The sequence below is a fragment of the Bos javanicus genome, chromosome 27, assembly GCF_032452875.1.
Source record: "Bos javanicus breed banteng chromosome 27, ARS-OSU_banteng_1.0, whole genome shotgun sequence".
NCBI classification, from domain to species: Eukaryota; Metazoa; Chordata; class Mammalia; order Artiodactyla; family Bovidae; genus Bos; species Bos javanicus.
In genome coordinates, this window is record NC_083894.1 from 7,278,041 (window position 1) to 7,290,896 (window position 12,856).

Sequence of the window (12,856 nt, forward strand, 5' to 3'; positions counted from 1 at the left end):
CTATACACAGCAGGCTGTCTATTAGCTCTCCAGAACTTATTTACCTTATAACTGGAAGCTTGTACACTTTGACCACCCTCACCCATTCATCCCACCCCCAACAACCATCACTATATTTGTGGTTTCTATGAGTTTGGACTTTTTTTAAATTCCACATATAAACGAGATCATATAGTATTTGTCTTTCTCTGACTTACTTCCGTTAGCATACAGTCTCAAAGTTCATCCATGAATTTCCTTCTTATTTTTTTATGACCAAACAATATTCCATTCTGGGACACCTTTTCATTTATTTCTGCCTTCTTCAATTTCCTTTATTATTGTCTTATATTTTCAGTGTATAGATGGTTCCATTCTTTGGCTAAATTTGTTCCTAAGTATTTTATTGTTTTTGATGCTATCACAAGTAAAATTGTTTTCTTAATTTTTCAGATAGTTCATTTTTAGCATATAGAAATGCAACTAAGTTTTGTATGTTGATTTTGTATCCTGAAACTTTAATTCATTTATTAGTTCTAACAGTCATTTATGGAGTCTTTAGGGTTTTTTATATTTAAGATCATTTCACCCTAATCAAAACAGAGGCTATTTAGAAAAAACAAAACTACCATATGATGCAACAAATTTTCTTCTGTTTTTTTTTTTTTTTTGAAAGAAACAGAACACTAACTCAAAAAGATATCTGTACTCCAATGTTCATTGCAGCATTATTCACAATAATCAAGATATGGAAAACTTAAGTGTCCATTGATAGATGAATGAATAAGGAAAATGTGATATATATTAATATATAATGAAATATTATTCAGTTATAAAAAGAAGGAAGTCCTGTATTTTGTGACAACATAAATGGACCTTGATGGAATTATGCTATGTGAAATAAGTTAAATATTGTATGATCTCATTTATACATGGAATCCAAAAGAAAAAACAAACCAAAAAACAATGAACTCGTAGATACAGAGAACAGATTGGTGGTCACTGGAGTTAGGGTGTTGGAGTGGGTAGAAAGGGTAAAACGGTCAAAAGGTACAAAGCTTCATTATTAAATAAACCCTAGGGGTCCAGTGTACAGCATGGTGAGTATAGTTAATAACACTGTATTGCACACTTGTCCTGCCAGGCATTCTGCCTTGACTCAGAAATTCATTCTAGGTGACATTCAACACTTGAAAGTTGCTAAGAGACTCAGTCTTAAAGTTCTCATTACAAGCGAAAAATTTGTAACCAGGCTTTGTTGCTGTTCCGTGCCTAAGTCATGTCCAACTCTTTGTGACCCCAGGGACTGCAGTACACCAAGCTTCCCCATCTTTCACTATCTCCCAGAGCTTGGTCACCATGCTTTTTGATGGATGTTAATTAGACTTATGGTGGTGATCACTTCAAAATATATGCATATGTACACCCAAAATGAATATAATATTGTATATCAATTATATCTCAATATAAAAATCATTTCTTTTTCAGTAACAACTAAAATATGAGGACAAAAATTCAGTAAGTATATAAAAGTCCTGGATAATACTAACAACCAGTTTAATCTAATTAATATTGTTTAAAGCCTTCCCACAACAACAGTAGAATAAACACTCTAAGTGTGTTACAATAATAAAAGGAAACTGAAGAAGGCAGAAATAAATGAAAAGATGTCCCAGAATGGAATATTGTTTGGTCATAAAAAAATAAGAAGGAAATTCATGGATGAACTTTGAGAATGTATGTTAACTGAAGTAAGTTACATCTTTGAGAGATGTAAACTGTATTCTGGGCCACAAAATAGTCTTGATAAACACAAAATTATCTAGATCATACAAAATATGTGCAGTAACCTTACTAGAATTAAACCAGACATCAATATTCAGTACTTGGAAAGTTCCCATATATTTGAAAATCAAACAACTTCTAAATAAAAATGAAGAAGCATTCGACTTGAGTAAAAATAAAAATATGATATAACAAAACGTGTGGAATAAAGCTACAGTAGCATTTTGAAATACATTTATTGTATCCAAATGCTTATATAGTCAAAGAAGAGCATACTAAATCTAAAATAAATAAAGGAGGAGATTAATGTAAATAATAAAAGAAATTAAACAGAAAATCAATAGAAAATAGAAATGAAATCCAAAGCTGGTTCTTTGAAAAGATGAATAAAATGTATGTGTCTCACCATTCTGATCTGAGAGCAAGAGAGCACACAGATTACCAATGCCAGCCATGAAAGAAAGCACAGTAGATCCCACAGATACAAGGTGAACAACCAGACATTATTAGGCATAGCTCTACGTGCATAAATCCAACAAGATCAATGAAAATGGTTGGATTCTTTGAAAGAAACAAACTACCAAAACCTCACTTAAGCAGAAATAGATTAAAAAAGAAGACAGAACAGACTATAGGGACAGAAAGATGTTGTCAGGGGATGGGAACAGGAGACGGACACAGAAAAATATGACGGGGATTTTGTAGGTGATAGAACTGGTCTAGGTATTGATTGTGGTGGTGGTTATACAGCTATCTACACATTTGAAAACTCATGGAAATGAGCTAAATTTTACTGAATAAAATTCTATTGTGTAAGACACATTTCAATATATCTGACTTAAAAGACAACACAAATGTCAGTTCTGTTCCTGTCTTCAGCTTTTATAGCTCCCTTTGACTTCTAATAGCTTGTGGCTTCTTTTCCTCAGGCTTTAATGTCAGGATAGAATGCACTTACAAGAACCTGCTATATTGCTCCACCCAGAACACGGCCTTCCTGAGTAACCACAGCTTCCACCCCCAGAACTTTCCTGTACCTTTGAGACCTGGCACCACCATGGGGACAGGTAAAAATCTGGAGGAGTTCCAGTCATGCAGAGAAGGCTTCATCATCAGCCCTTACCATCTGAATTATAAAACAGTGGGCCCTGGTACTGAGTGATGGGAAAGGCCCTGTCTGGCTCTGCTCCTGATGAGTTCATATAACCCCAACTTTTACCTGGGTTCATTCAAAGTCAGCTGCCATCTGATAACCTACAGCCAAACGTTTGCCCTAAGGAGTGGTCCAAAAGTAGAAGAAAAACAACCCTGCCTGAGGATTTAGATACTATAAACCAGACCTCTCACCTGGAGATGCTTTTCTCCCCAGCACATAGTTGCCAATGTCTAGAGATACCTTCAGTTGTGACAACCAGAAAGATGCTACCAGCATCTATTAATAGTAGCCAAGATGCTACCAGCCAAGGATGCTACTAGACATCTTACAATGACAGAAATGACCTTCAAGACAAAGAGTTATCTGACCCAAAATATCAACAGTGCTGAGGTTGAAAAACTGCTACAGGCTTTGACACAATGATAAGAACCAGAAACCAGAAGGGGGTAAATATCTTGCCCCAAGAGCATGTTGTAGCCTCCTTACAAAAGCCCTAAATAGGTACGAGGCACCCACCCACTCCCATAACTATCCTTCAGAATGGTGAGTCTTTAATTCATGGACAGGCAGCATAAGAAAGTGATTCTTAGATACTCCAGCATAACTGATAGCATTTTTCATTCTTACATATTGCTTCTCTCTTGTTTTTGCTTCTAAGTCTTTTTCAGGGTCTAACACCTTCTGGCCCAATTATCATCAGATCTCATTGCCAGAATGAATCATCCCCAGTTCAATATCCCTTCCTGTATTTCACTCTGGACCATAGCTTCCCTAAGTGACTTAAACTCTAAGAAATGCATAATGAGTTTACAACATAATCACTTGAAACATCTGCATGTTGAAAAAAAAATCTGACTGCTCGAACTTTCTAACATTGCATCCATCGTGGCATCACTTCCCCAGAGTCTCTTTGTTCCAGTTGCCCTCTTTGACACTATGCTTCCCAGTAACTCAGGGAGCAGCAAGCTGCAGATCGCATTTCCCAGACCCCTTTGCTGATTCGCTTCAAGGATGGACTCTCCAGGAAGAGTTGGAGCTTGGAGAAGGGGGATGGACTTCCTCACTTTTGTTCCTGTCACTGTTGCTATAGCAACAATGGCTTGCATCCAGGAGCAACAGTGGCCTCCTGGGTCCACATTCTCATGGGGTTACAGAACCCATCTCACAGTGTCCTCAAACAGGTGTCTGCAACAGCTAGTCAATACCCCTTTCATAGACCTGAGGACTGACTCTGAAAGGTCTCCCCTCAGGTCTGCAGAGGCACAGCTGGGCAGCGTGCCCCCTCCTCCAACACCTGAGGACCACAGGCATCCTCCCCTGGCTCCTGGCTTCTTCCATTTTGTTGTCTCACTGAGGGGTGATATCCACTGCCTGCAGTTGCTTCTGGTTCCCTCGGCATTCTCTCTGAACAAATCCTGATGTAAGTCCTCTCTGTAAACCAAAGCACTACTCTGTTCTAATTGGCTGGATCCTGACTGACAGAACTGCTACCACTATTGTTTCTCCTGCTGCCGTTACTGATACTATTGCTGTATCGTCCTAGAAATCTAGGTAACAGGTCTAGTTGCCTGCTAAGTCTCTTCAGTCATGCCCAACTCTTTGCAACCCTATGGACTGTAGCCCACCAGGCTCCTCTGTCCATGGGGTTCTCTGGGTCTAGTTACTTCACAATAAATGAACCAAAGGTAATGCAGACAACATCTTCTCACTGACAATTGGTACATCAAATAGGTGAAAAATACATTAAGACAGTAGAGTGGGCTTCCCTGCTGGCTCAGTGGTAAAGGATCTGCCTGCCAATGCAGGAGACGTGGGTTCAATCCCTGATCCAGGAAGATCCCATATGCTGCAGAGCAACTAGCTGGTGCACCACAATTATTGAGCCTGTGCTCTAGAGCCTGGGAGCCAAAACTGCTGAGTCCACTTGTAGCAATTGCTGAAGCCTGAGCACACTAGAGCCCGTGCACCTCCAAAATTAGAGAAGCCACTGCAATGAGAAGCATGCACATTGCAACTAGAGAGTAGTCCCTGTTTGCCACAACTAGAGACAAGCCCACACAGCAATGAAGACTCAGCACAGCCAAAAATAAATAAAAATGAAAAAAGACTGTAAAGCAACTAAAACAGCAATTTTAAAGGCAAAATGTGCAAACACTTTCAATTCTAGATATTATAAATGTGAAACAGAACTCAATTTCTATTTTCCATGTGACATAAAGAGGAACTGACCACGTCTTCATCGGCTGACTGCTAAAAGTCATCAATCCCCTGCTGGGAGGGTCTCCGCATAAGGGAACACAGCAGACAGCTCGGATATCCTGAATCTGGGAAACCCATGGCATCAGTTTCTGCTTTCTCATCTGTTGAGTTTCCACCACACCATGTACTTTTTTCCGTGGAGATTTCCTGTGAAAGACTGAGTTAAGTCTCTTTTGGATAGGCTCTACTAACCATGGAAAAACCGCAGGCCCAGGGGACACCATAAAAGCCCATGACCTGCCTGCCCAGCTATCGCCAGCTCGAGCCATACTGACGCTCCTTCCCTCCAACTGCTATTCCCCCATGAGGCTCCACCTGCTGCTCTCTGCACTCTTCTTCTTGACCCTCTTATCCCCAGGTAAGGTGGTGGCTGATTACCTGGGTCCACAGTTCAGAAAGCTGTTGGGAAGGTCAGACAAGACCCTGGAATCAGTCTTACAGATTCACAAACCTAATAAGATGACAACAGGGGAGAACGGTAGAGAGAACATTCCTTCGCCATTAGCCGAATGCTGGATGGCGTCACATTCGGCTTTATCCTTACTCTGTAGCTTGGGATGTCTAGGTGAGGCACAGTGACCCATTAGTAGGCAGGTAGATTGGAAAGGATTGGATTCCATCAGTATCTATCATTATATCTATTCAGTAGGTCAGAAACAGATGGACAGAGACCTATCGACAGGATTTAGTGCAGAGGGTGCGTCCTGGGGAACTCTGTCCTGTAGGTTTGCCTCCTGAAGGAACTGACAAATCAGCATAATAATGAGCACAGCTCTCATTATGGGAGAGGTGTAGCCATGATTATAGAAGTAGGATGAACATTTTTAAAATCTGAACTAGACATCTTTGCAAAGTGAAAGAAGCACTTATCACTGTATCAGAACTAAGGCATAACCCAGACCTGTCTCATTTAAACTGGCCACTGGGCCATGCTACGTAAATGGCACGGACCCAGAAGAGGGTTTCAGAAAGAGAATTAGAGTCCCTAGGAAGGGATTTCTGAGAAGATCAAGCGCTGGTCCACCTTTTAGGAAGGGCTTCTTATGTGAAGTAGCACACACAGAGTAGGTACCTCAACACCCACTCCAGTGTCCTTGCCTGGAGAATCCCAGGGACAGGGAAGCCTGGTGGGCTGTTGTCTCTGGGGTCGCACAGAGTCAGACACGACTGAAGCGATTTAGCAGCAGCAGCAGCAGCAGCAGCAGGTACCTCAACATAAATCTGGAGGCAGTTAGGAGGATAACAGAGTTTGGAATACTAGTGCATGTGTGACGTGGGAAGAAAATGATTGGGCTGGGAAATGGAGACAGTCACATGAAATGTGAGACTCTGTGACCTTAAATTCTTAGGGCAAAGAATAAATATAAGACCTTTGAGAGGTGCCCCAAAGACTGTAAGACAAACCATCCACGCTGCTACCTCTGTGGCCTCATTCCCCCTCCTTTGTGGTAGGTCCTTACACCTTTGGATTTTAGTTACTTGGCTTTCCTTGAGAACCCAGATCACTGAGGGGCTCTTAAAAATATGATCTATAAGTTCCCGTGGCTCAGATCATAAAGAATCCACCTGCAATGTGGGAGACCTAGGTTTGATCCCTGGGTTGGGAAGATCCCCTGGAGGAGGGCATGACAACCCACTCCAGTGTTCTTGCCTGGAGAATCCCATGGACAGAGGTGCCTGGCCGGCTACAGGCCATGGGGTCGCAAAGAGTCAGACACGACTGAGTGACTAAGCACGCACACATTAATTACTCAGCTTGCTTTCTTTGTCAAGGCAAGAATATATTTATTTGCTCATATGGGTGATTCCCATACCTTTAGTCTGTGAAGGTCCAAATATGTTATTTTTCCATTAACTTGTACTCACAGTATCTTACCTTCCTGGTCTTCTTTCATAATAAATTCTTTGCTTGTACTCAGTTTGCCATGTTCTTACAGTCTCAGTTGAGAATGTGTTTCTGCAGCCATCCAAAGCTACCGCTCTAAACCTCTCCTCTTCTTTATCTCAGTTCCTGGATTCCAGTCTTAACCAAACAGCAATGTGCAAAACCCAAGAGTCAGTCCCTGCGTTCAGACTGGTGATCACAGCATTGACCTTCCAGGAAACCCTCCACCTACCCAGTTGACCAATACAGAGGGCCCACTGCTCAAGTTTCAGTTCACAGACTTTTTTCCTTAAAGAAGGAAGTATTTTAGGAAATCGACCTATCATTTTCAAGAATAGAAATATTTCAAAGATATTCTTCAGGGTCCGTTTATTTCTACAATAGCAGTCACTTGAAGCACTGAACCTATAATCTTGGCCAGAGTTTAAATCTTTCTTGAACCCTGATCGTGTTTGGTTTGTGTCTTTCAGTTATTCCTCAGTTTCTGATGCATTGATGATACCCTGTGATTTCTGGCACCCCTACGGATTCTTTTCAAATGTTACTTGTATCATTCCCATGGCAGCGGGGGAGATACTGAAGGAAGGGTTCAAGTAATCATTGACTTTCCTTCTTATGACTTATGGCATGGCTCAAAAATTTCAGAGCTATATTCATATAGTATTGACTGGACATTCTTCTCTTCTTTATGATTTTCATGGGATTGAGCCTAGTATTTTACTATGAAACATTATCTGGATTTTTTGTGTGCAGACAAACTTTAACTTGGTTAAGGCAAAACTCTTCCTATTTAAAAAATAATGTTTATCAGATGTCAATGTTGATTTTCTTTTCCACTCTTCCCTTCAAATACATATTTAAGTTACTTGATCAAGTGGGAATATTGTCTATGCAACTCTGTTACAGTAAACAGGAACATCACCACCAAAGTTTAATCAGAAAATACTGACTTATCATCCTTAGCTAGGAATGGCTTTGACAGGCAAGCATAAAACAACTAACGTGATGATACTAAAAACTATCTTATTTAATAGACTCCATCCAATATTAAATGGACCTTGCATTATTTCTTGAGTGGTAAAATCTTGACACTATGAAAATTCTCAAGACACAGGTGAGTCCAACTGAAGCTGTTAACTGTCTGTTTCCTAACTCCAGCTCTAGGTGGATTTTCCACTAGAAAGCCTGTTTATTTAGTTCTGCCACTAGAAAGCTACTTAGTAAATTAACTTTTCTACTGTATAAGTCACCAGGAGGAAATAATGGTTTGGACACAATGACCAATTTTCAGCTTTATAATACCCTTTACTTTTTAAAGATATAATTGAAAGGATCATTTAGCATGTCCAGAAATTTAAATTTCCTCTGATACATTCCATGATGAAAATTTATTTGTCCCTTGACTTAGGTAGATCATATCTAACTTGGAAAGAAAAAAATAAATTCTACTTTCTGAGCTGATTAAAACATGAAGAGATTAAGAGGTTTTCTATTAGTTTAGAATGAACCAGTACCACATCTTCCCAGGTGGTGCTAGTGGTAAGGAACCTGCCAGCCAATGCAGGAGATGTAAGAAAGACTGGTTTAATCCCTGGGTCAGGAAGATCCCCTGGAAAAGGGAGTGGCAACCCACTCCAGTATTCTTGCCTGAAGAATCCCATGGACAGAGGAGCCTGGCCCTCCTGTAGAGTCACAAAGAATCGGACACGACTGAAGTGACTTAGCACATGGCACATCTGAGTATCCACAGAGTTGTTTTTCCTGAAACCTCCCCCATCCCTTATCTAAATGGACTGGAGGAAATAGGAGGTGAAAATGCCAAATATTTTAAAAGAAGCATAAGCACAGAGAAGCTGATAGAAGAAAACTGCAATGTTAACTATATGGGTCTGCAAGCTTCCTATGACCTACAACCCCAGAATGATCTTGACCCAGTTTAATCAAAGTCATCTCATTTCTTATCAAACTTATTTTTTCCCAATATGTTCCATCCACACAGGTCTTTCTGTTCTTCAAATAAACTAAGCAAAGGACCTTGCTCCCTATAGACCTATCATACCCTCACGCGGATAACTACTTGTCTGTTTCATTTTCATCATTCACATCTCAGTTCAAATGCTATATCCTGAGAAAGCCTTTCTTGGTCCATTGTATCAACTCCATCCTCCAGACTATATCTGGCGTATTATTGTATTCTAACCACTTAACACTTTGTGAAATTATCTCGTCATTCTGTTTTTATATGGTAAACTTTTTCTCACTGAATATAAGTTGCTGTGAGAATAAGCAACATTTCTGCCATTTCCACTGTTCTATTGCTAGTACAAAGAAAAATGCCTAGTGAATAGAAGACATGGCAAATACTGGTTGAAGATCCGTATAAAGGAGTAAAATAATAAGGACATTGTGTATTTAGAACATACATTTTATCCATCCCTTTGTTGTTTCACTTCAACATTTACCAAAGTTATTTTTGAAGCTTAAACATATCAGGAGAGGAGGGGAGTTTGTCAGTATTTTGGCTCTTGGGTAAAAAGGCGATAGTGAATGTGATAGAGCAATTGGATGGACACTTTGTCCAGTTTCTTTCCTCCATGTAGAAATGCTCATGCTAGATCTCATCTAATCTCACACCTAGATTTACAGGTTTATAGTCCCTTCACAGGGTAATGACTTTAATGACTCTTCTTCTGCAGTAAGAAGTGGTATGGGTTCTGCACGAAACCACTGTCTCAATCTGGAAGGCATTTGCAGAAGAGACACCTGCAGAACAACAGAGGACATAATTGCCTACTGCCAAAGAAGGTGGAAGTGCTGTCGCTCCTGGTGGATCCTCATGCCAGTTCCAACGCCCGCTATCTATTCAGATTATGTAGAACCCATTAAGCCTAGGATAAAATGAAACTTGGAAAAGCATCAAAAATGAAACATGCTTGTGTCTAAAAATTTTAGAATATACACAATGAACACTGCTGGCTTTATTGTCAACTTCTATCATCCCTTGTCAATAAAAATAAATAACCATATATTGATTTCAAATCAACCTGAATACTGCTTCTTTGAAACTCATTTCAATCCAAAAAAATCTTCTTTGAAAGTAAGAAAGATTGAGATTGACATACATACACAACAGTGTGTAAAATAGCCAGTGGAAAGTTATTATAAAGCACAGAAAGCTCTACCGGGTGCTCTGCGATAACCTAGATGGGCAGGATGGAGGTCGGGGGAGGGAGGTCCAAGAAGGAGGGGATGTATGTATACATATAGCTGATTCACTTCATTGTACCTCAGAAACACAATATTGTAAAGCAATTATACGCCAAACAAAGCATAATAAGAAAAAGTAAAGTCTATTTATGTAACAAGTTTTCAAAAAAAAGTTATCTTAGGTAAAAAACCAACAGTTGCAAAAATGAAGATATCATTATATATGCAACATAACTAAATAGACACACAGAGAGTTCAAAGGAAATTAAAAGCCAAATATAGAGGAAATCTAGAAACTATCTGGGAGTGGAAGAGATATAAATAGGAAAACGAGAGAAAGCTGGAATGAGGCAAGAGAAAATAATTCGGGGTGATAGCATAAGATTGTAACGGCATGGCAGATAACTAGAAAGAGATGAAACCAAAAAGGAGGGAACAAAAAGTTGAAGACCAACAGAAATAAGTATACTAACACATGAAATCTCAGTTAACAACCCCCCCAAAGATATTTATGTCCTACTGCAACAAGGAAATATTGTGATCATATAGAGATTCTCAATTATTTTACTGCAATGAGGAAATATTGTGATCATATAGAGATTCTCAATTATTTTACTGCTCTATGCAAATAATTTGCTTTTCTAGAACCTAAACATTTTACTGTAGAAAACATAGTAACCACTCTCAGGGTATGCTGTCAATACCCCTTTTAAATAGACTTCAGATGTGTCAAACTTCTGACTACAACTTCATCTTCCTCCCTAGACTCATCAGGTCTCCCTTTCCTTGCATGCCCTTAGGACTTGAGTCCAACCACATACCTCAAAGTTATTCTTAGAAGGAGTCAGTTTTCAGTCATGTGGAAAACTTTGATGATTAAGGAAGTGTGGTTTGGTAAATGAAGACTCCCCTTCTCTCATCCTATAATGCAGTATTTACAAAATCAACTAGCGTTTGACATGGGAGATAAGAATACTCAGTGGGGAAATGACAATCTCTCCAACAAATGGTGTTGAAAAAACTGGGTAATCATATGGAAAACACTGAAATTGTACCCCTATCTTATACTACACATAAAAAAATTAACCTGAAATGAATTAAAGACTTAAACATAAGACCCTATATCATAAAACTCCTAAAATAAAACAGGGGAAAACTCCTTCACATTCACCTTGGCAACAAGATTTTTTGGGATATGATACCAAAAGCACCAAGCAAAAATTAACAAGTGAGACTTGATACATCAAACTAAAAAGCTCTGCACTGCAAAAGTAACAATCTACAAAAATGGAAAGGCAATCTACAGAATGAGAGAAAGTATTTGCAAACTATATATCAGATATGGGTTAATATATATAAATACATAGGGAACTCATACAACTCAAAAACAGAAACCAAACAACCCAATTTTTAAAAAATGGACAGAGGAACTGAACAGAAATTTTCCCCCCAAAAATACAAATGACCAACAGGTACATGAAAAGGGTCTCAACATCACTAATTATCAGGAAATGCAAACAAAAACCATAGTGAAATATTACTGCACATCTATTAAAATGGCTAGCATTAAGAAGACAAGAGCTAACAAGTGTCGGCAAGGATGTGGAAAAACAGGACATCTGTGCACTGTTGGTGGAATGTAAAATGATTCAGTCATTATGGAAGACATCATGGAGGTTCCTCAATAAAGTAAAAATAGGGGGAAAGGCTGGGGGACAGTCTTCTTAAGCTTTTGGCATAGTCTTTAGACAATCACAGTGATTGAGGAAATACTGTGCTCTTTGACTCTTCTCGTCTCACCAACCTTGTCATATGGGACAATTATACAAAGGGTTATAACGGATGAGAAAATTTTAGTTTTCAATGTGAACTCAGTGTATTTACCTTTCAGATGCTACTACGAACATAATACATATGTGATACTGGCCTCTCTTTTAAAGAAATAACTTAAAAGTACAGTTTCTTTTTTCCAGAAATGGATCTTATGCAGTTATCTTTTTCCTCGTATGATAGAGTTCCCTTGCAACACAGAGGACTTTTTGGTAACCAGGACTTAGCACTCAACGAGCCTTCAAAAGATGCTGGTCAGAGATACCAACCTCTGAAAAATGTGAGAGCCCACATAAAAAGTACAGGATAAGCCATCTGGTCTCCAGTGGTTAGGTTAATTTGTCACCAAATTTAGAGAGCTCAGGGTTTGGAATCGTTCCAGCGGAAGCTGTTTTATTTTCTTCCTTGTTAAGCTTCAGTGACTAAAAGGACTCTTGGTCTGCAGAAGTAGATAAAAGACGCTGTATCCTGCTGTTCCTGATCACTCACTGCTCTACCAGGCATTCAACCATGAGACTCCATTTATTGCTTTCTGTTCTCCTTCTCTCTTTGGCTATAATACCAAAAGGTAGGTGGTAAATAACTGTAGAGCTGGGTTTCTTAGGAGACCTACTCAGACACTGAGTTATACCATGGCCATCTTGACTCAGACCCTAACGCACAGTCTCAGGGATACAGAGGTCCAACATGAGTGTCCTCCTTAGAACTCATGGGGTCCAAATTGGGAAGACAAGGATTTCCATCAACAGAAAACA

General features: G+C 39.4%; 1 protein-coding gene across 1 annotated transcript; it reads left to right on the plus strand.

Moving 5' to 3' along the window:
- Window positions 1–2,748: 2,748 nt before the first annotated feature.
- Window positions 2,749–10,103, plus strand: LOC133240123 (beta-defensin 109-like). The gene is made up of 3 exons (XM_061404739.1): window positions 2,749–2,831; window positions 5,361–5,537; window positions 9,761–10,103. The coding sequence occupies exons 1-3, from the start codon at window positions 2,822–2,824 to the stop codon at window positions 9,964–9,966; spliced, it is 393 nt and encodes a 130-aa protein (XP_061260723.1). The 5' UTR covers window positions 2,749–2,821; the 3' UTR covers window positions 9,967–10,103.
- Window positions 10,104–12,856: the final 2,753 nt, after the last annotated feature.